We start from the raw sequence: 23,089 nt of genomic DNA on the forward strand, positions 1-23,089 counted from the left end.
TAGTTTTAGACAATAGAACCCTGTGAAAATTTTTAAAAGTTTCTCAATAAAATCAAATTCCTTGTTTAGACATACAATTCATCAATATTTGAAAAAAATCAAGAATATGTTTCTAAAGTTCTTAAACAGTTATCAAGAAGTCAGTTTTTAGATCCTTACACGAAGAGTGCAAGATATCATTGAATGATTTGATCTTCTTGCGAGTGACTCACCTGGTGAAAAAGGCGACAGGGTATATGGTTGAAACAGTTCAGGAAAGCACTTCGAGACATAATTCAACGAAGTAAATGCGCTCTTTTATTTCAGCACTATTGGAAGTACAATTGGAATTATCGTAAATCAACATAGCATAATTTAAATAAATAAAATTCGAATTTCGTTTTTAAAAAATTAAAACGTGTGTTTCGTGAGTATCGCTAGGCTCACAAAAGCAAGCAACACAAGAAGAGCGTATTTTATAAATGTGTGTGTGTGTAGTGATGGTGTTGGGGAGAGGACAGAAGCTGAAGTGAATGATGGGTGCTAGCAGGAGGGAATGAACCTACACAACAAACAAATGTAGTTTAGGTCGAAGGGCTCTGTGGAATGCGATTCACAAGGAACCCGCCTCTTCAGTCTAGTTGAGTCTCACACTATACAGACAACCGCCAACCAACTTCGGATAATTTTGAAGCGAGGTGAAAGAACGGGAGGAAGAGGGCGGGGGAGTAGTAGTTAGCTACTTCTGTGACCTTGAGAGCGACGACCTTGGATCATCTTAAGTTTTTTTTTTCTTCTAAGGTTTACTTTGGTGTTCGAGTGGATGGGATGCTAATCTTCATACCAGGATGTGACCTATTGAATGAACTGCGCTATGTATTTCGCAGAGAAAAATATTCCAAGCAGACAGGGTATAATAAGCAGCGGCGGCTGGTACTATATGTTGCATGGTTGTGCAACCGGATATTTTTTAATACTAAAACTATTTTTAAGTATTAAAGTAGTGTATCAGTAAATAATAAATCTCTGCTCTTGAGCGCAAAACAGTATTGATGCATTTCTGAAAAAAGTCAATTAAAAAAACGGAAAGAAAGAGAGAGATTTACATTTCCGGTGGCAGCGAACGTTGCCACTGGAAGCAGTAACATTGAGCATATGGCAGCGAGCTCCTATCTCTTAACATGGGGAAGTGGATTTATTCTTGCATCGCTCCTATCTTCCCGTATTGGTCTCATGCGGTTGCCTTTTTACCGCAACTGGTCACCTTCTGTAATAGTTACGAATTCCTCCGCTTAGCAGCGCTTGACTCAATTGATAGGGTGAGCGAGATACAGACGCCTGGAAGAAAGAAGTTATTCACAAAACATAAACTCGCAAAGAACAAATATAAGTCTGGTGGTAGCAGGGATGGATCCAGGCTGAAAGTTTGGGGGGCGGTCGTTCGAAGTCAATAGATTTTATTTAACATTTATAATACAAAGGTGAAAATTCTTGGGATAAGATTTATTTTTAAAAAAATCCTATTCTGGGGGGTCGATCGAGTCTCGAAGAAGAAAATGTCTTACTACTGGTCTAACTCCTAGCTCTGTGTCTTTCGTGCACATGATTCTGTGTTCGATTTCCGGCGGAGAGCATAAATTAATATCAAATCATTCACTTCCAATACTCATCTGTCTTCTTTAGCCTAATTTGCTGGAATGTTAAACTACTTTATTATTATTATTATTATTATTATTATTATTATTATTATTATTATTATTATTATTATTATTATTATTATTATTATTATTATTATTATTTTCATTTTCGAAGGAAAACATCTTAGATTTCATGCTTCTTTACAGACAAAAATACGTGGTTTCTGAAAATGGACTTTTTGTACCGTATATTTATACAAAGAAATGCTAACGAAATGCATATTGTCGGAGGAGAGAGGTGTTTCTGGACCCTAAAGAAAATAAAGCGGAAAATATTTGCGGTAACGATGCTTTCTATTCAGAGAAACTTGGCGAGCAGCATTTCAGATTTCAATAGTCATAGAATAATTTGAAGCCTAAAAGATGGAAGAAAGACCTTCCATTCTAAAATAATGCATAGTTTATATAATTAAATACTTTTGTTTAACTGCGTGCATGCAATTTTCTTGCTTTTTTTCTTCTTTTCGGATTAACGCCATCATTCATGGTTTATAGCACATACTATATATTCGATTTATCTCGTGTTAAATAACATGAGTGTAGAGGTTTTGTATATAAATAGTGTATAAACGTACATTGATAGTGGTTGTTTGAAAAAAAGGAAATAGCTTATATATTAAATCAATATTAGAGAAATAATTTAATCAATAACATAGAAATAGAGCTTAAAAGACTTTCCTCTTCATATTTCCTGAATATTTTTTGGATAAGAATCAAGAACGCTGGGGGCGGGGAACACTTGCGCGTACCTACATACCTTTATATTGCAACATTGCAACCGGTGCTTGTACAGACTACGAGCCGCTACTGATAATAAGTATTGGCTAAGCTTTCTGTAACTAAGTATTACTTGGCAGGGTATTACTGGCGGTTTTTCCTTCATTTGAGGAAAAATAGAAATTTTCGTCGGGCATTTCTAAATCTTACTAACTCGGACTCAATTGCTTTTCTCTTTTTCCTTGTGCTGTAGAAAGTTCACGTGATTCCAGACAAAAATACTTTAATAAAGAATCATTCAAATTCAACCGTAAAGAAGTTGTAATACCTCTTCATAATCCCCACAGAACGTGCTGTACTAGATTAGACTAGACTTAAGCCTGGCTCAAAGTCCCTAAGGACTTAAGCCGACCAGCCGGCAATTGGAAATTGTGGAATGTTTACTCAGCACATAGCGAGTCCCATTGTCAGTATTGTCGTCTTTCTTCACTGCCATAGATCATGTTCGTAGAATTTTAAGATAAATTTTCCACCAACGAGACACAAATTTATCTCTTTTTAAAGTTAAGTTTTCACTTGTTTGTAAATGGTCTTCTTTCTGCATCTTCGATAATTAACTCGTGCTCATAATAAGATCCATTTCGTCACATGGAGGGCGACCGAACGTCCTTTTTTTACTCTGACATATAATACTCTTTGAGCCTTACAATAATCCCGGTACGTTTTGAGAAAAATGTATTCTTTTTTCGGAGCTATTTTAAGATTCCTATATGTATTTTTCTCTAATAGGCAATCAGTGGATGAAAGATAGGAAGAAGACTCAGGACATACGCAGAAAATGAAACATACGGCTTACTATGGGATAAAATCAAATGTATTCCCACTGAGAGAACGCAGATCTTCCGCAGGAAAGTTCAAATTGGTAATCATTTACTGTTTACATTTTTTTTTTTTTTCGCATACCCCACTGTAGCCGTAATATTATCTTCAATAATGTTATGGTAGAGATTTTTGTGTGCTCCATTGATTCCGGGAACTTTCTGAAACAAGCATTTCTAATTGAGCAATTACGTATGTTTAAAATTATGCTGTCTTTGTGCATCTGTTTTAAAAGTGACTAAAATAAGTTATATGAATGGAGTGTATTGTCGTGGATTCTTTCTTTCTTTCCCCTTCAACTTGCCAGCAGGTGGTAGTAAGACATGAAGAGTGTTGGGGTGCGGCAGGTGCAGAAAATAGTTGCTGGTGTCTGTAGAATTAAAATGAATGGCTGTTCTACTAGCCTGAGTTACCAGCTATTTCTTTTATGTTTGAATATCCTGCGGTTCGACCTTTCGAAAGATCTTAAATTTTACCTGTTCTGATTCTGTTTTGTTACGGATTTTAACTTCGTTATTTCTTTAAAGAGGAGAAGACGAAAACAGGTTTCGTAGGGGAAGAGCACGCTAGTGTGCTAAAGAAAGGTGAATATTCAGTATTAGCTCAGATCATAATGAGGTTAAGAATTTTCAGCTGCTGTAGCGTATTCTGTTAAATGCCGCCCACAAGGGTGTTAATAAACTAAACATAGCTTGAAACACGTCAAGGATGATGGCAGAAGAAGGCATAAACAATAAAAGAATGGATGTCTTATTCTAAAGCTTCTTTTGTAATTATTCGGAGCTAAAATACCAGTTACTGGAATTTTGTACTTTTAAAAACATGCTTGAAAAACATGCCAACGGACTGCGGGAAGTTGAAGGGAAGATGTGTGAAGAAATGAATAAATCAGTGTGTTAATCAGCTGCGCCAATGTGAAGGTTTTACTTCTGAGAATGGGCGAGGTGATTATTCGATTCTTTTGAATAAAACGCGATTTTTCAGCAAGTATTTCATTTTTTTTTTTTTTCATATTGCACACTTAATTTTATTTTCTACTGTGTGTGGCAATAAATAAAGGAACATGACCAAATCGCCTGCCGACCCTTCAGATTCTGGTGCCACTGTTTAAAGTGTAGCTTAAAACTGATTAAATGAATAGTTTCGATAATTTAAATAATGAAAAAAATTGAACTATATTACTAATTAAAGTTTAATATTAATATACAATCACATTTACCAGTTTCAGTTTTTACTAAATCATTGTGTATTATGGTCAGCAGGAACGCGTATAATCCATTTTAGGTGAAGAAACTTTCTCGAATTCAACATGCCTACACAAACTATTACTAAATTCAGCTATATTCCATGTATACAAAGAAGTGAGAATTGTTCTAGGGGTACTTCTTTCCGGGCTTTAAGAATTATCCGGGCGGGTTTTTCAAAAATGAAAAAGTCTCCTTTATTTTAGGGCAAGGGAGGGGGGGGGTACAGACAGCTGCTTCAACTTCGATTCGTAATAAAATTCGTTTATAATGTTCCAATATCATAATTTACTTGTATAAATTATATTTTGTCGCTATGCGATTAAGAAGTTTCTTGAGTAATATGTCTTTTTTGTGAAATCTAAACATATCCTCCTTTTTTAAAGGTGTGCCATATTTGAATCAGTTCGCTCTTATACGCCCAGTTTGAATACTAGTTTAATTGAGCTTCAATACAATGAGCAAGACTGAGATAATTGCATGTGGTATTCTTATGTAATCATGTAGTCCAAGTGCACTAAGGTTGAATTTAATCGCTCGCTGAACTGATCTTTAAATATCTACAAAATTGTAATCAAAATCATTAGTAGGAAAATAAATTACAAGAACTTCATATACACTCCATACGTTTGATTCTTCGTGGTCTGAACAGAAGTCCAATATACTAGTAAATGTTCCTATGTGTTTCTGAGATTTCCATCCCCTTCGTCTTTCATATAGAATTTCTCTAAACTCGAAATTTCGCACAAAATTCAAACAGCTCGTATTCTCATCTCAGTGAATTACGTGTTTTAAATCATAATTCGAGACGTAAGTTCAAGAATAGCGCAGGCCAAACAAGCATTCAATAGGCGAATATTTATTAAGACTCTGGTATGAAGCGTGGCGCTTTACGGATCAGAGACGTGAACATTGAGAAAAGCTGAAATATCCAAACTGGAAGCATTTGAAATGTGATGTTGGCGCAGAATGCTACGCATATCATGGACCGAAAGGAAAATGAATGAAGACATACTAAAGGAAGCTAATTAAGATAGATCATGAAAATAATAGGAAAAAGAAGAAATAGCAATCTTGGCTATCATATTCCGCACTCCGATTGGATACCGTGTTGATAGAGGGAAATGCAGAAGGAAAACCAGGAAAAGGAAGACCAAGGATATAATATCTAGATGCAGTGACGAAGAATAAACTTTATCCAAGTATAAAACAGCTCTTCCAAGGGAGAGAAAAGTTTTAAAATTTCCATATTGCCCACCAACCTATGGTTGAAAAGAGAAAGAAGAAATCATAATTGGGGTTGCCCCATTTTCCCTCTACTACTCGAATATCCAAAAATCCTTAGCGGTACCTTATGCTACAAATCCTGCATACTGTCCAAATTTCGTTTCTAGCTTTTTTGACCTAAACCTTGATGAGTTACAAGAACTACTTACATATAGAATACACGAGAAAGAGAGAACGGAGAAAATAAGAATTTACTGAATTTATACTCAAGATTCCTACTTATTATCTGTATTATATTAAGAACAGTATCTTTTAATTTGATGTTTTCCTCTTGAGAGAACTGAGAAAAAAAGTTTGCTAGTAGAAATGGAAAGGATAGTATTTAATACTCGTATATTAAGAATTTGAAGTTAGTATTATCAAGGATGTTTGTCGCTGTTGCCTTATAATCACAGTTGATCAGACGAGATGTTACCCTGTGATTTAGTTTGTAAGTCTTTCATCTTGTTTCTGGAACCACCTCCACGATCTCATGGGTCTCCTTGGCGCCTGGCTTCTGGTAACGATCCATATGTTGATAACATGATGTCCATTTCTTGGAAATGTTTTGAAATAAGATGAACAAAAGTCGTGCAATACTACAGGCATCCTATACTGAAAGCAGTCCAACCAAAAGTTGCTGTATCATGTCTTCCTTATAGCTGAATGGTAAATTAGTACTTTTCTCCACATCACCTCATATGAAAGCGAAGCAGATGGAGGATGCGTAGGTCTATATAGGATATCTTAAAGAAATAAAGTTCTTGGAAATTATATCATGAGTTTTCTTTTTAAGTGCCCATGGTATTTTTCCTCTCATGGTTTGTTGCAGTATAAATATAACTTATGTATATGTAAGTCTCAAATTAGTCTTTTTAACCTCGTTTATGGTAATTTTCCCTTGTTTTGTATAGTTCTATGACAGTCTGAATTGGTCACTTTATGCTGTTGCATTGGTTGTAACTATTGGTTGAAGCAAGACGGAATTAACACACTGGCGCTATAGGCTGTGCTTCCGGAAGTCCCCTCCCTCCCAGAAATCATGTAATTTCAAATATTTTTGTACAAGGTGCTATTATTTCTCTTGTCCATTGTTTTAATACATGTATGATATTTTATATCTTGATCGAGCTTCTAGACTTCATTCATTAGTATCAACTTTAAAGATATTACAAATGAAATGAACAAAAAGACTACAAAAATTATGGAAATCCTATTTATAATACAAAAACAATGACAGTCTGTGTATAACGTTAATTCAACTACCTTTGTCTTGACATAGAGATCTTTAATATTGTCCATCAACTATTCTTCTTGTACCTTATTTTTCTATGTTCTTCAGAATATATTTTTTTTTCAAGCAGTGTCTCAATCAATTTCTTTTTAATCACCTTTATTAGGGGTGTAGTTACAGAGGGTGGGGGTAAATGGGGATCAAGCCCTCAAACTATTTCCTGGCCCCCAAGCAAAGGAAGGACTGAAAGAATTTTTTTTTTAAATTAAACCATTGAACACCTTAAAAATAATCTGAAATCTATTATCCTTTTCTGTTTAACGTCCGACGTGTATGCTCTTGACGCTAACGGAGACGACGATTAAGTCAAGTGAATGATAATGGAAGAATTCGTGGAATGGGTATGTGGGAGGAAACGGGAGTACCAGAGAAAATTCATGGACACGATCTTGTCCATCAAAAACTGGCCGGGAATCGAACCAAGGACATGACGCATTAGCAGTAAACTCTTTACCACTGAGCCATTTTGCCCCCTATCATCATTTTACTTTTATTTTCCTAACTATGTGCAAACAGTTGCAAATTTATTGTTACACTATTGCATTACAGTGTCTACACAAGATCTTATTTTAGTAATTCTTCTCGGGCTATCAGCCAGGTATTGACATCCGAAGTTCTGAATGCAGACATCCCATTCATCTTCAGAGATTGTACTAACATCACGTCGCCAGGAAAAAATCAATTCTTTCTTCAGATCTTATTTCTGTCCTTCATTTATGTTTTCCTGCAAATCAAGGACAGTGTATATCATAAGAAATTGAACAGAACTCATCGAATCTGGATCAAACTTGACATAGTGATACTTTGTGACAATCTTAGTATGCATGACATATTATGGTGTGCAGTCTTTTGGTTTCCCAGTTATGATACATATAATCATAAACCGTCAACCGATTCCATCCGATGTGGATCAAATTTCGCATGGTGTTTGAAGGCTTTTGGTCTCCCAGTTATGAGTCATGAAATTTGGTGTTCGAACTTCGCCACATTGTCACAATACAACTTTAATACAGACTTGTATAAAATCAATAAAGGGCGATTATTTTTTTTCACCTATTTCGGAAACTTACACTAATTTCTTCAAGTTTTTTACACCCATTCAAACCCAGTCAAACAAATGACTTCCATAAACCATTTTTGTTTCCTTATGAATAATTTTAGTACATTTCATGCAACCTACGATTCTAACTTCATACACTATCTAGACCCATGTTTCAATGAGATAAGGTAGCATACTGAAAAATGAAAATAAAATGAAATCTGAGTTTTACGTCCCACGGTTATGCCGGTTAGGCTAAAGGAGACGGTGATTATGAGAGATGAGTGAAATGGTGGAATGAAGAAAGTGGGAGGGAACGGGAGAACCCCGAGAAAACCCACGAGCACGGTGTTTGTCCACCACAAAGTTCACTTGGCGGAGGCTGGGATCGAACCTGAGACCCCAAGCACCAGAGGTGAACGCTCTACCACTGAGCCACTGCGCCCCCTAGCATACTGAATATATAAGGATAATGTGTACGTATATGTCATATGTATGTAGTTGTTAATGCTTTTATATTTTGAAAGATTTGTTTCTGTTTGGTTTTAGTGTATAAAACTCCGTCCTACTAAAAGTCATGGCAACCCTCCTAGAAAAAAATCATTGGCAACACCACTGGCTTACAATATTTCTTATCTATTGGTTCTAACGTTTTTCACCTGGTATATTCATGTTCGGAAGGTCTCTAGTTTTCGTCACTTTTTCGTAATGTCATAGTTTTTGTTCCGTATAATAAAATACTCAAATTACTATACTTTCTGATTAGAAAACTTTAAGCACCAATTGAATTGAGCTGGTCTGGCATACGATGTAAATATAGATGCCAGAAGTCATATTCGCTATAACTCTGCTTCAAAATGACATTTTAACCCAAATTAAATTAAGTACTCTTCAAGATGAATGAAATGAATGGATTGTCTATAGATATGTAGAGTAGGTCGTGTCGACTGCATGGTCAATTAACAGTTTGCCTCCTAAACATTATACTAACCCGCTAATCTCAACAGTGCTGCAGGTAGTCTAACAAACAAGGATAATATCCATACATTTTCCCATAGTAATACATGGTGATCCAATTTTTGATTGTCCGTACCTTGGGATCCGTTGGATAGAGCACCTCATCCAACAAACTCGATTCCTAATTTTTAACCCTCTGCATCACAGCCAAACTTCCTAGAGATCAAGTATCTAAGATTGTATGTCTTCCGGACGGACACAAGGGCGGATAGAGTAAATAAAATATGAGAGTTTTGTGTAAACCAAACTCGATAAAACTTAATCTTTATTACCGGTATATTGAAATAATGTCAAAGTATACCTTAATACTGTATTAGGTAAATTGAATGATATACCTGTATATTTTAATGAGTTGTATTTATGCAAATACCTAATTTTATTTTGCTTATTATTAGTCTATTATGTTACTGTTTTAAGATATTAATAGTTATTTATTTCCAATTCGACCACTGCTATTATATCTATCCCTTATATATATATATATATATATATATATATATATATATATATATATATATATATATATATATAACGAAAAAATGAACGAACTTCTCAAATCCCAAGGGTTCTCTCACTACATATTTGAATTGTTCATCTGTACTTCGAAATGAAAGGGAAGTTTACAAGAAAGCGTCAGTATAGAGTTGAGTGTAATTTCGTGCTGTATTACAGTGTATGTAGGTAATGAAGCTACCAGTGAAACCTTTGAGTTACTTCTATGAACAAAGTTAAAACATTTTCAAGTTTGTTTTTTATAAAGATGTCGTTCAATAGAGCAGTAGGTAGTGCACAGTGCGCCACATTAGAAATTCACTACAGTATTTAACCTTCGTAGCTGGGTTAATATATTCATAAAACGTTAAGTTCAGCATAATAGAATATTCAAGAGGGACCGGTGGAAAGTGAGAAAATTTACTCTAATTGCTTTGTTGTTTTTCTTGATTTTGTGACTAAGATCTCGTCTTACTCCTGCATTAATATCTCTTAAGGTTCACATATACATAGTACCTTAGTTTTCTTTCTCCTTTTTTATGTATTGCATTGTTGTCTGTGAGAAATTTTAGATGTTGAGGTCATATTGTCTTAGTTTTATATGCGAATGTTAAGAAAAAAGTGAACTCTTACAAGTTAGTCTGTACAAATAAACTGTACCATTGTAAAAACGTGTTACTGGGAAATATTTTTTTGTAGCCTTTTGTGTTGTTGCAGTTTGCAACATATATTCTGTGGATCAGTTTGTTGTGTGGGACTGCAATTTTCTATTCAACAAGAAAGGCAGTATGAGTAAAAGTTGCGAGAAATACTGCTTGACACTTTTAATGACCCTTAATGGTAATGTGTGTTTTTTATGCATTTTTAGAACCTATCTATTTTCTTATGTTAATGGACTCTTAATATTTTGACTACTTCAAAGAGCTATAGGCAAATATTGGTCCAGCATTTTTATTGTCATTATATGCCGAAACAGTTTTGTAAAGTAACATTGCAGGTTGGGTTAAGATTATGCTTTGCTTCTGTACAGCAGGTTTTCTTTTAAGATCACAAATGTAGTGGACATTCTCGCATATAATGGATTTTCTATGATTACTCTAGTTTCTTCTTACTATATTGAACCAAGTACTCCTAATTTCTTTCTAGTCCTCAGTTGCTGCTTTTGAGGAAATCCCATCGTAAACATTAACATGTTATCGGTACAATTTGAGAATATTAGTACACATTTTATCATTATGAGCTGTATACAAGAATTGGTACATGTTTTGCGTATTTGCATCAAGACACCCAATTTCCATGCCGGTGTAAGATTTTGTGTGGTTCAGATCTCATCATAAGTAAAAGGAAAAACTTGGTGAAGCATTTACACTCGTAATAATTACAGTTTCGACAATATTTCGTTGTCTTCGTCAGTCACATTGTAAATATTTAACAGGAGTTTGTTTCATACACCAAATGCTTTCTAGTGTACAAAACACTGTGTTCATGGGTTTTCTCGTGTTCTTCTCTTCCCTTCCCTTCCCTTCCCTTCTCTTCCACTTTCTTCATTCCACTATTTCGTTCATAATAATGATGATCATAGTCTCCATTAGCCGGTGCATAACATGGGACGTTGATCAACAACAACTACAACTAGGTGTTACTATAACTGTTACCACTACTACTAATGTTATTACTACTGTGTTGAAGACAATGATACATTGACGAAACTGTAATACAAGAGTATTAATATGTGTGTTTCCTTTTGGCAAGATTTTATTTCAATGATATACATATTTAGAACATACATGGAATTAGCAGTATTCATTACAGGATGCTAAATAGTGAAATAGTGACGCTAAACTTAAAAGAAAACTGACTATGGTTGCGAGTAATTTTCAAAATGAAGATGCGTTAGACGTATTACCATGCCTAAATAAATATACTAGAATACATTTGTACAAATTGCTTTAGAAGAAAATTCTGGTTGTTAGCCAAATATTCTAGCAGTACAATGTCTCATAAAGCAGTACTAATTCCCTTATATACTATAATAGTAGTAATTATTATAGGAACATTTAAGATGGAAGTGATAGGTTATTTAGTATGTGGTCTTAGAAGCGTTTGAATAAACCAAGGTAATGTGGGAAATATTTAAATGTGGTTAGATTTCAGAGTTGGCTACAGCAAATGAATCGAGTGATTTCGTAATTTTCACTCTCAATCTAAATGTTTTCGGTTCTAAAAAGTACGTCTGCTATATGAAGAAAGCATAGGCCGATGTATATTTCACTTCTATTTTCATGTAAATAAGTTTCTTTTACTTAATATTGATCTGTTTGCTGTTTGAAGTCTCCTCTTTCAGAAACTTAAACAAAAATAACAATTCTCTCTTTCATTATATTATTTATAAGTCAATTGCGAAACAATCATTGTAAGCTCTATATGCAGTTCGCGACTTTGGAACCGAACGGAAACAAATGAACAACAAATACTGGCGGAAATAATTTATGTTCAACTTGTCCTTGGCTTGGGAAAATAGAATAAATGACGGACTCAATGGTAGCTCTTCAGGGAAGTTGCTTTGCAAAATACTTTTACAGCTATAAACTAAGGGAATTAGTACATATTTTATCTCGACAAATTGTGTACAAGAATTACACATTTTAGGTCTTTATTTTTCTCCAAGATAAGGTTACCATATACTGACATGCCAAAATGCAGATACACTTCCATCTGACTAACTCGTTATATAAAGATTAATTATTTAGAATGCACTATCTTCATTACCTGGCTAATACGATGAAAGCATATAATCACAATACTAAGAAATAGAATCACAATGTACATAGATTTAACCATTCAAATATTTAACTGTGACAACATATTCACAAGACACTAGCATAGCAAAACTCGACAGAAAGAACCGGAAAGGTAGATACGGAAGGAACGAAGAAAGAAATCTACACGACGCTCTACGAAAGCGATTGTCATGCCAAGACAGCGAACACCTATCTTCTTCATTAAGTCTTGTTACCAATACGATATACCACATTAGGAGGGTAATACATTGAACTTAGAAAATGCAGACAAATTAGAGAATTTCCGAAAATGTATAAAGAGGGGAAATTTTTACTCAAAATGCGGATATGTTCACAAAAAATACTGACGTATGGTAACCCTATCTTACGAGCCATTTCTAGACAGGCTTATGTTTTGTGGTAATAAGCTTTGAGGTTTCTTGAGTAATAGATGTATGTATGTTCTTTTTTTAAATAACTAATAATAATGTTATTTTGGTTAACATAGCACTTAGATTCTAGAGTTTGTTAGATTTGATAATCTGTAAACTATTAGAATCAATGCATTTTAGGGGAAAAATATAATATTTTCATTAACATTTAGTGAATGTATAATTATTTCTAAATTTGTTAAAAACGTGAAGAAACGTTAGGTAAGCTTTTCTCCTTTACCTCGTAGCGATAAAATTTAAAGTTTTACCCGTGTGACTTTCTTCAAGATCAGTCACTGATCATAACTGCCAATTTAAAATTGCAAGTAAATTAAACTTTAAGCCAGAGGCCCATGCTTTGTTTGTTGGAATATAGTGTCACTTTTGAACACTGAGGCTCCAAACCCCCGTAAATGGATATTGTGAATTTACGAGAATGATGTAAGCCGTCTGACATGAAATTGTTTTTAAATTTCTTTCTCGTCTGAATTATCACCTCATTATTTTGAACTATGGCGATAATCGGGAGAAAATGTGAAAGTATCGCAAAATACAAAGAGTTGACCTTAACACAAATAAGTATAAATATTCTTTATGCAGTTAGGTGCCAATTTATTGCAGCTATTGTTCTTCGGAGTTTTCCAGTCGGTCTTAGTTTTGTTTGGTGTTCTCATTTCACTCTTAGGATCGTAATATTTCTTTTTAAATTTACGTGTCTTTATTTATTCCAACTTAGTACGGTAACCGTTTACTCATTTAATTTGAACTTACGTTTATTAAAGAAACATGAATAAAATAACCAGTGTGGAGCAGTGGCGTAGAGGAGTGGGCCCAGGGGCGCCGGCCCCTCCAAAGGGTTCCAACGATGTACTTTGATATTGGTAATTTTTTTCTGAGAAGAAAAGGCAATTGCCTTTCATGTACTCTATTTGAAAACAAAATGTCACTAAACAGTCCCTAGACAAGCTGTGTTTGCCAACGCTGTGTTCGCTAACGTTTTATAATAGTGGGTAAAGTGGAAAAAAGACAGCTGCGTTAATTTCGGTAAGGAAAATGTGCAAACAAATCCCCCCCCCCCAAAAAAAAACAAAGGAAAAACATCTAAACAATATATTAATTCAGAGAGACTCGAAAAACGCCGTAGAAAAGTGGCTAGAACGAAGAAAAAAAGACAGTGTGCTAATTTTGGCGAAGATGATGTCCAAAAACAGCAATCGAGAAACAACGAAGAAATATCTAAAGAAGCCGGCACTTCAGAGAAAGATTATTATTGTTATTAAAACTAAACATTGTGGCTCAACAAACACGCGCGCATATATATATATATATATATATATTGCTCCCCAATACTAAGCCCCCCAAACAAAAATCCTGGCTACGCTACTGGTGTGGAAGTAGTAAAGTTTTCATATCTAGACAAAGTTCTCAAACTTCAACAAAAGTACATTTTTGCAACTAACGAAAAAGTTATTAGAATCGAATGGAATTAAACTTAAATACTTAAATGTCAGATCAAAATAGTTTCAGATCCAACTAGTGCAACTAGTGAAGGATATTAAACATTTTAGACTTATTAATTGCCTACTTCTAGTATTAATTGCCTACTTCTTGGACATAGATAACAATCATAATAACGATAGAATTTGTCAACTGCTCCTACTAAACGGCGAAGATTCTCCACGGTAGCAAACAAGGAGCTGCTTTAACAACAGACTAAATAAACATAAAAAAAAAAGAGACTGCGGCTATAGGAATATGAAATGAGGGTGAATGTTTTTTCAGGTACACGTACTCATATGTTATGTATATATGCATGCATGTACTTTTATTATCTCCATATAGAATCTAAGTAACTTTAAACAAGCCGAAACTGTTTCACATGGGTTCCAGAAAGTATTACAAAACTTCCCTTTTTAAGTTGAATTTTCTCCAGTTTGTAGATGGTAGCCCCTTTGCTCGTATGAAAAAACTTGAATGTTTCTTTATTATAAGAGAGTATTGAACTTGAGCAAGAGATTCATTTTTGGCCCGTAATCTGTCCCCGCTCTCTATATTGGTTTGCTTTTCCAAAGTAGTGACAGAGGAACGAGGATACGGGAATTATTTGTTAAAATCTCAAAAAATTATTTCGGAGGCAACTAAAGAGAGATTAGAGCAATCAATTGCACTCAACAGAAGATACAAGGGGGAAGCATGAATGAAAATTCGGCCCAATTTGTACCCAAAATTCACTCTTGAGAATGGTATGAAATTTTGTAGTTTGGTGAAGAAAAGGTCACTAAAAAGTCACGAAATTTCATTTCGTAATTTTAGTATACACCCTGTGCATGATTCTATGCGGAGTCGATGGAGATACTATCTTACAAACGTAACGTTTAGCTAACCAATTCTGTACTTAGATATGCATATGGATGAGTTGTCGGTACATTAGTCCTCTCGCAAAGTGACTCTAGATATGACTTAAACGCTAATGTTACCAACGAAACGAGAAATAAAGTTTTCATCTCGTCTCGGAAAGCTTTTCTCATTTCGTCTCGGAACTTTCCGAGTCTCGTTTCTTAAATTTATGTACACAATTTATGCCCTTATTATTTTCTTCTTAATTTAATTTAGAAATATCAGAATCCTTACGCGTCAAGAGAGACCTACGAAATGAATATAACATTTGATATAACGAATTGTCGAGAACCGTGGTGGCTCAGTGGTAGAGCGTTCACCTTTGGTGCATGGTGTCCCTGGTTCAATCCAGCTCGCGCCAAGTGGATTTTCTCGTGGACAAACACTGTGTGCGTGGATTTTCTCAGGTTTCTCCCGTTTCCCCCTACTTTCTTCATTCCACCATTTCATTCATTTCTCATCATCACTATCTCCTTTAGCCTAGCCGGCAATATCGTTGGACGTAAAACTGAAAGATTTCATTTCATAACGAATTGTCATGTCTCGTCTCAAATTTTAAAATGTGCTTCTCGTCTCGTGGAGAACACTACTTAAAATTCAAAAGAGACACAGTTATCATATTGTTAACCCAAAAATCAAATGCCACTGAAACATTTTGTGTAGAATACCAAAATTGAACATAACATATACTATTAATTTGAATACAAGAAAGAAAGAAAGAAAAAAAAAGTAAGTAGTCTTCCGCTTTAACAACGTGTTGGCTGTTGATTTCAAGGCAGAAAGTGTAATAGCTAGCGACATGGAAATACATAAATCAGGCTATTTAGTAACGCACACCTCCTTTTTAATAATGTAATTAACGCCTCGTATCAGCTTTCTTTTGACGTTTAAAAACCACGTAAAGTGACCGGGATCTTAATATCACATAACCGTTAACTGTGCATGTTTTTAAAAGTTTGCGTGATGGGAAGATTTATCATGGAATACTCTTGTCTATGTCAGCTCACATGTTGGATTGTGGAGTGGGAGGTGAACACATTGGGTCATTTTAACACATCGTTTACTGTTCCACAACTAGCGATACCTTGAACTTAATATTGTAATGGTAAATTATGTATATACTGTATTTGACACATAATAGACTTAATAAAATTTAAGTTTTTTGATAATATATTAAAGACAATCCAACAACTTCTAGAATGTTAAGGTTTAATAAAAAAAATGTCGAGCTCTCTCGTGGCCAAGCGGTTAGCGTACGCGCCTTTGGCGCTGGAGACCCGGGTTCGATTCCCGGCTGGTGTTAATGTGGTTCGGATTCCACGTTAATCAGTAGGTCTACGTCTCATATAGCCTCGCTGCTGAACGGGACGCTAAACTAAAATCATATCAAATCAAATAAAAAAAAAAGTCCTAAGCTGAGATAATTATATATATATATATATATATATATATATATATATATATATATATATATTAACTGATAGATGTCATTAACCTGAGCATAATGATATGGGTAATTGTAAATCCTCATGTGTAGTTTTCGAGACAAATTTATAAGCTAACTTCTTTGCACACGTAAAAAGTGATGTTGCACGGTAACTGTGCCACGTATTAAGATAAAAGCTGATACTGAAGTATATCCAAATCAGCTTTTCATTATGCCACTAGCAAGATAACAATGACCAAAGGTGCACTTACGGTTAGGGTCCACCGGATCCACCCCCACCCCCCAACCCTTTCTTTAATGCTAGCATTTTGTCTGTACAAGGGGCGCTCTCACAGAGGAATTCATCCCAATCCGGAACCTGCCCAATCTTAGTAGCTCGACAGAAATTTGTGCAATACCTTAAAACTATTTGCTTTAGCAGAGAAGTGATTGATGTGACATAAAGATGTGATCTTACTTATGAAAACAATGTTCTGAGAGTATATGTGGAAGTACTTGAAACTTGTTGTTTTCCTCAAGTGTAGAATAACGGCAGTTCAATACTACATAAGCGTAGTGTCTTGTAGTATTGGATGCCCCAAAAGTTAGATAAAAAAAAAAAAAAAAAAAAATGCACGCCTGACAATAGACAATGGGGTTTGGGAGATATAGTCCAAAGTTACTATTACTGTGTAAAGACTCAACAAAGTAAAAGATTTAAGACTAAATTCTCATACGTAGTTTTTGAGAAAACTGAATTTATGCGGCGCTAAAATTTGTCATCTGTTGCTGCCACTGCTGGAACATCTGTATTCATTATATACCATATATGTAAACAATACACTGTTAAATAGCAGATTAAGTCTCTTGTTGTTTATAATCTTCTATTTGTGACACAGTTCTAACAGTGATTATAAACGTGCAATGATTATAAAAATGTTAAGAATCTAAAAGGTAATATAAACAGCTCTTAGAATACAAGATGTAACAAGTGACATATTGCAGCGTAAAATGGAAATGAGCCAACATTACATTTACGGTATAAGAAGGAATGGGCGAAGGAAACACAACTGGAAATCTCCAGAAATAAGGTCCATGGACAAATATAATAATAATAATAATAATAGTAATAATGTACTTACTGATATCGTAACTCAATTGTGTGTGCATAATGATAGCATTTATATTTCACTTTATATTTACTCTATTTCAATTTTTTTTAACGTTGATAATTCTGTATGAATGTACTAGGATCATTACTCTTGATACTTGAACAAAAAATAAACTCTGATAAAATACAAACTAATGTAAGTACAGTAGGTAATTTTTCTTCCCTTATCTAGTTGGTAGTGATGAAAGTTTATTCTTTATCGTTGTGACTTCCTTCAAGAATCGCCACTGAAGAATTGCGAAGAATATAAAAATGGAAATATATTTTATGAAAACAGTTTGGGAAGAAATTAGCACTGTAGTGTTGTTTAAAGAACACTATCTTAGGTAACGATTTGAAAATGTTGTTTTTATATGTAAATGTTGGTAAATGCGGGCTTTCATACATTGACTCTTTAAATTGAGACTATATGTACTATCTTTTAACATTTTTTTAAAAGTGGCATAATTACAATAACAACTCCGTTTGTTACCAAATAATCCTCTCCCCTTGCAATAAGATTTTTTCTTTTAAATGAGCATAATAATAATAATGCTTTATATTCATGAGTTTCGTCTTTGAAAAACCACACATTTTCCCCATTTTAATCCGCTGATCTTGAGTCAAACAGCCTGTCTTTATGACTTGAAGAAAACATATGTTCAGTTTGTGAATAACGCAATAAACAATATATATTGGAAGTACCAGCAGCGTAACATCAAGTTTCAATTATACTGGTATGAAGTTTTTATAAATATATTAGCCAGATTATGTTAAGGAATGAAATACCAATGGTAAACGTTTAAAAACTTTAACATGATTTCCAGTTCTGAACAGTAGTTTCACTAACACGCGGAATCATCAAAACGTCGTTTTTTTTTTTTTTTTTTTTAAGTACTATTTTGTAATTAAATTACTGGTAATGTTTCATAGTATTTTCATAATAATAATATTTGACAAACTAAAGTAAGCGATCTTATTTAACTACTTTTGTCAATCAACATGGTGCTTAATAGGTGTTACGTTGTTTGTCTCCGTCCCCACCTTTCTAAAGTTATTGCAGTATTACTGGTCCTGTGAATACGTATCTATCAAGTGAAATTGTGAGTTTGTTATAGAATCTAATATATTTCCCAATAACAATTCTTTCCCATTAGTGAGTAACTTAGTGTCTGTACCTGTTGTTAGGTTTGAGTTCCAGAAGATTCAGTATTGGGACCAATATTATTAGTATATCAGCGATTATTGTTGTATTTATTAAGTTACTAAATAACCAGGAACTTATTGTAGTACACAAACTCTATTATAGATAGCTACCTATCCTGAATATTTTTGTGTATAAAACGTGTGAAATATATATCTATATACATATAATATAATATAAAATTTATTTATTTGTACGAAATGTTTATTATTGTTCTGCTCTGTATCATTTATTCGTGTGTTTGCCATTGCAGGGCTTGACTTTCGTCGGGACGTTATTTCCTGAACTGCTTCCTCAATGGCCCTTCTCTGGTTTGGTTCTTTGGGCAAGCCTCGTGCAGGATTCCATGCTGCCGGCTGTATTAGCTCTGGTGGATAGTAATTTTGCTCCATGGGTAGTTAGGGTCTACAGCAGACAGTCAACCATGGATTCCCAGAAGAGTCCCCCACCACCCCCGCCTCCAGGTGAGTTTCTGTAGTTGCATGTTTAAAAAATTTTAAAAAAAGTTGTGACAGGGAGCTTTAGTAAAGAATTTATGTTGATTTTTACAGAAAGTTAAGTCTTTCCGAATGCACAATACATGTTAATAGCAATTTAAAGCTGTTTCTATTTATGCACAATGTACACAAAATACATTGTATAATCACTTAACAAAACTACGTAATCGATCTCAATCACAGAAATATGGTTCGTCATATGAACGAAAAGTTTCATATTTACAAAAGCCCGAATTTAATGAAATGTTTACTACCAATTTTCATATTTCCAACTCAAGTGAATCCTAACATTGGGCATTTTCTGAATATAGAAGCGAAAATTGTACCATATTAGAAGTTTGTACCCTTTAACTCTACGTGTTCTCTTTCAATTAAGAGCTTAAATATCGAATTTCACATCTCCAACGTGAGCTAATCTGAATTTTTGGAATTTTCTGAATAAATGTTAAGAAATTTGAATATTAAAGAAATTTATCCTTTTTTCACGTGTGTAATTTTTGAAAGTTCTGAAACATCTTCACTTATTCGTGATGGGAAGTTTAAATGCCGAATTTTATCTCCCTAATTCAGAGATTTGTGAGATACTTTATTCTGAGAGAGAGAGAGAGAGAGAGAGAGAGAGAGAGAGAGAGAGAGAGAGAGAGAGAGACCACGTAGGATAAGTATTTGCAAAAAAAACTTCATCTCTAAGTTTCATGTAAAAATGCGTTTCCTTTCGAAATTTCACGTTTTTACATATAATAGAATGACTTGGGCGTGGAGGAGTGAATCGCTTCTATTCTTTTGTATAACAGTATAGGTGGGTAAAATAACTTACTTTTTTTTCATTTGTGTTTAGCTGATAGTTATTAATATACCAGTCAAATATATTTGTGCCTTATCAGTGATTAAGAGAGGAATCCTGTTAACTTTAAAAAAAAAAAAAAATCTAAGCTTACTCCCTGAAGAATTACTCTAGAAACTCAGAGAATGTGATTGTTTATTTACTAGAAATGATCCCCCCCCTTGTTTTTAAATGCTTTTCCTTGTACTTTGTGATTTAACGAATTAGACATGCGTTAGACTTGAAAAACCTTTTGAGTCCTTGAAGCCAATAGAGGAAAACATGTTCTGCTATTGAACATGCACTCTTGTTGCATGCCGTCATACTTTTGCAGGAAAGTAGACTTAATGAATAGGTGAAAATAACGTATTCTGATTGCAGAGGTAATTGAAACACGTAAAAAAGACAAAGAAATGCTTTCCAATGAAAGAACGCCTAATTGTGTGTTATTACTTTGCAAGTATGAATTGAAGTCTGCGTATGTGCTCCTTTCTTTAATGTTTTTATGTTTCTCAAAGTCTTTTGACAAATATTTTGACAAGGAAGGGAGAAACTGTGTTATCAAGATGTGACATGTCACCACGACTTTCTCTAATATAAAACAGGACAGGATCTGCGTTGACAAAGAATTTTTTCCCCTTTCTTTCCTACGTGGCAACAAAGCCTACCTATTATATATTCTCGTCTCATAGGTCTGTTTTTGTGGGGTAGTTTCATTTCGTGTTTCATGATAAAGACTTAAAAAGAAAAATCTCGCAGCCGCCCTGGATATATTTATGTCTGGGTCAACAACAAAGCGTGCCTTGGATAAAAATAATACATTTTGATTGTGGAGTCTTTATTTTTCTATTCATATATGGATGTAATATTCTTCATAACTTAAAATTAAGGATCTACTTTCATCTTCGTTACATGAAGAGGAAAGACACCGACCTTGTTGGATAGATCATCATGTAACTAATTAGTTTAGGACTAATTTTACTTTGGTTTTTGTGTATAAATCATATAAATCATAATTGAAATTACAGCCTGCCGGAGACCATTGTTAAATTATAAAATTTTAAATTTATTTCTTATCCATGAAATACAGAAACACTTTCGATATTTGAAATTTAAAGTTAAAAAATAAAATAATTGAAGTTAGAAATATTTCTTGAAAAACATATGAATGGGGAGGGGGGCATTAAAAATATTTTGCAATAAATACTTCTTAATCTAAGCCATACGTTATGTATTTGATAATGATTATTAATTTCCAAATGACATAATTATTATATCATTATTCACTTGCGTTCCTAGCGAAGAATAGGATACTTATTTTCTTCAGTATTTGTCCTTCGATGTGCATCTGGCAGAATTAGCATGATTATTGAATCTTAATTGATTATGACACAGAAGAGTCGGAGTATGGAACTGAAATTTCGAAGTCTATTAGCCAGTTTTGAATTACATCCAAACTTTAAAGTGTATGTAAAATTGTTCTATAGAAATGCGTTATGGGGTTAAAATGTACTTCGTCATAAATTGTGACACATATCTACAACGTCAAGTTTAATACATCATCGTACTAAGTAAATATATATACAGAATGTAATATAATTAGAGTAAGCCGTTGGGATATAAATTTATCTAAGTTTATATATATATATATATATATATATATATATATATATATATATATATATATATATATATATATATATATATATATATATATATATATATATATATATATAAAATATAGGGTGTTTCAAAACAACACAGACAACGTTTGGGAGGTGATTCCTGACACCAAGAAAAGACAAAAAGTATAGACAAACCTGGGTGCACAAATGCTTTCTTTTCGGAGTTGTAGGCTGCCGAAAACATGAAAAAATAAACTTTAAAGGTCCATAGCTCCAATACTATGGGACCTACCGTAGTCGGGTCAAGACTTCACTTAGGAACTAATATGTGACCTATCCAAAAATCCATGTTTCAGAATCCTAAGGTACTCACGCAATTTTTTTTTATAGAGTGAGTTTGGCTACGGGCATATAATTTGAAGTACTCACTAACTACATCTATAAAAATTGTTGCGGAAGTACCGTAGGATTCTGAAACATGGATATTTGAATAGCGTACATACTAGTTTCTAAGTGAAATCTTGGCCCGACTACGGTAGGTCCCATAGTTTCGGAGCTATGAACCTTTAAATTTCATTTTTTTTTTTTCAAGTTTTCGGCAGCATATAACTCCGAAAGGAAGCATTTGTGCACCCAAGTTGGTCTTTGTCTTGGTGTCAAGAATCACTTCCCAAACGTTGTCGGTGTTTTGAGACACCCTGTATATATATAATATAATATAATATGTTTCGGATCACACGTTAAGCTGTACAGTTATGTCTCCTGTAACTTCAGTACTGAAAACGGACGTTAAATTCTTCCGAAAAACCTAAGAAACAAACATACATCTCTGTTAATAAGGTATAAGTCAGGGCCGTTCCCCAGAACATTGTAATGAGTGTAATTACTGTAAATTCACCACAGCGGAAAAATTTACAAAATTATAAGAGTGAAGCTGAAATGTTTTAGCTCTTTGCAAAACGTAACAAATTTTGTATGCTGAAGCTTGAAATCTGTTTTAACAAACACCTCAATATCCAGTCTTCCAATCAAAATGAAATATTTTTGTACGATTATCATTATATTTATGTACAAAGAATTTATGATTGGTCTTATTGAGTAAGGATTTTAACCTAATCTTTCATCCCTTCAA

General features: G+C 34.0%; 1 protein-coding gene across 1 annotated transcript in view; it reads left to right on the plus strand.

Moving 5' to 3' along the window:
• The window catches only part of LOC145671154 (uncharacterized), a 230,176-nt gene that overhangs the window by 191,153 nt on the left and 15,934 nt on the right, over positions 1–23,089 (plus strand). Inside the window, exon 3 of the mRNA XM_081739988.1 lies at positions 19,266–19,476. Coding sequence (XP_081596114.1) covers positions 19,266–19,476 — 211 coding nt within the window. The remainder of the gene's footprint in view (positions 1–19,265; positions 19,477–23,089) is intronic.

This window comes from Thermobia domestica, chromosome 15, assembly GCF_964235325.1.
Source record: "Thermobia domestica chromosome 15, izTheDome1.hap1.1, whole genome shotgun sequence".
NCBI lineage: Eukaryota > Metazoa > Arthropoda > Insecta > Zygentoma > Lepismatidae > Thermobia > Thermobia domestica.